The sequence below is a fragment of the Charadrius vociferus genome, unplaced genomic scaffold (assembly GCF_000708025.1).
Source record: "Charadrius vociferus isolate BGI_N301 unplaced genomic scaffold, ASM70802v2 scaffold32, whole genome shotgun sequence".
NCBI classification, from domain to species: Eukaryota; Metazoa; Chordata; class Aves; order Charadriiformes; family Charadriidae; genus Charadrius; species Charadrius vociferus.
Genome location: NW_009647856.1, coordinates 12372580 through 12373317, shown reverse-complemented (window position 1 = coordinate 12373317; position 738 = coordinate 12372580). Strand labels below are relative to the sequence as shown.

General features: G+C 44.6%; 1 protein-coding gene across 1 annotated transcript in view; it reads left to right on the top strand.

Annotated features, from left to right (window-relative positions):
• Positions 1 to 738, top strand: part of GDI2 (GDP dissociation inhibitor 2) — a 9144-nt gene continuing 8406 nt past the window's right edge. Inside the window, exon 1 of the mRNA XM_009882977.1 lies at positions 1 to 103. Coding sequence (XP_009881279.1) covers positions 17 to 103 — 87 coding nt within the window. The 5' untranslated portion in view covers positions 1 to 16. The remainder of the gene's footprint in view (positions 104 to 738) is intronic.

Sequence of the window (738 nt, the reverse complement as noted above, 5' to 3'; positions counted from 1 at the left end):
CATTCTCTCCGGGATCATGTCAGTGAATGGAAAGAAAGTCCTTCACATGGATCGTAACTCTTACTATGGAGGGGAAAGCGCATCCATTACACCCCTGGAGGATGTAAGTATGGAGGCTGACACCCACCCATTGTGTCCTCCCCAGGCACATAAAGGGGGCTTTATTTTGAGCGATCCTAGGGGTGGATTCGAAGTAATTACTCTTAAGGGTTTCCTTTGAGTAAGAATGTTTTATGGCACTTCCACAGCAGATAATAGTGGGTGAGAAACCAGTGTGTATGTTTATACTTGGTAGATAGCACTTGTTTTCTGTAGTTCCCAGCCAAGATTTGAGCACGCGGCATTTGAGCGATAGTTTGGAGGTATAATGCCCAACAGCTAGATGTTAAAACTTTTCGGCTAAATTGTTACTGCTGTGCTTGCTGGCAAATGACGGCCTAAGAAATGCTGCGTTCTCTTTGTGCCTTGACGTCATGCTTAGTCCTTGGTCTGTGAGCGCTTCCAGCTAGATAGGCGCCATCTCATTTGGTTACTGCTTGCGCCCCGCAGTTGTGAAGCCCCTAAAGTTGTTAGTGTGGCTGATCAGTTTGATGTCAGAAAATCACTGCTCTCTTTGCTGCTTAACTGGGTTAAATGTAAATATTGGGGTATCTGGTTTAAGTATACGGAGGAGCCTGCCCTCTGTATACTTAAATCAAAAGAACAAATCCTTATCAAAAGCAGGCATTTTCATCAGAT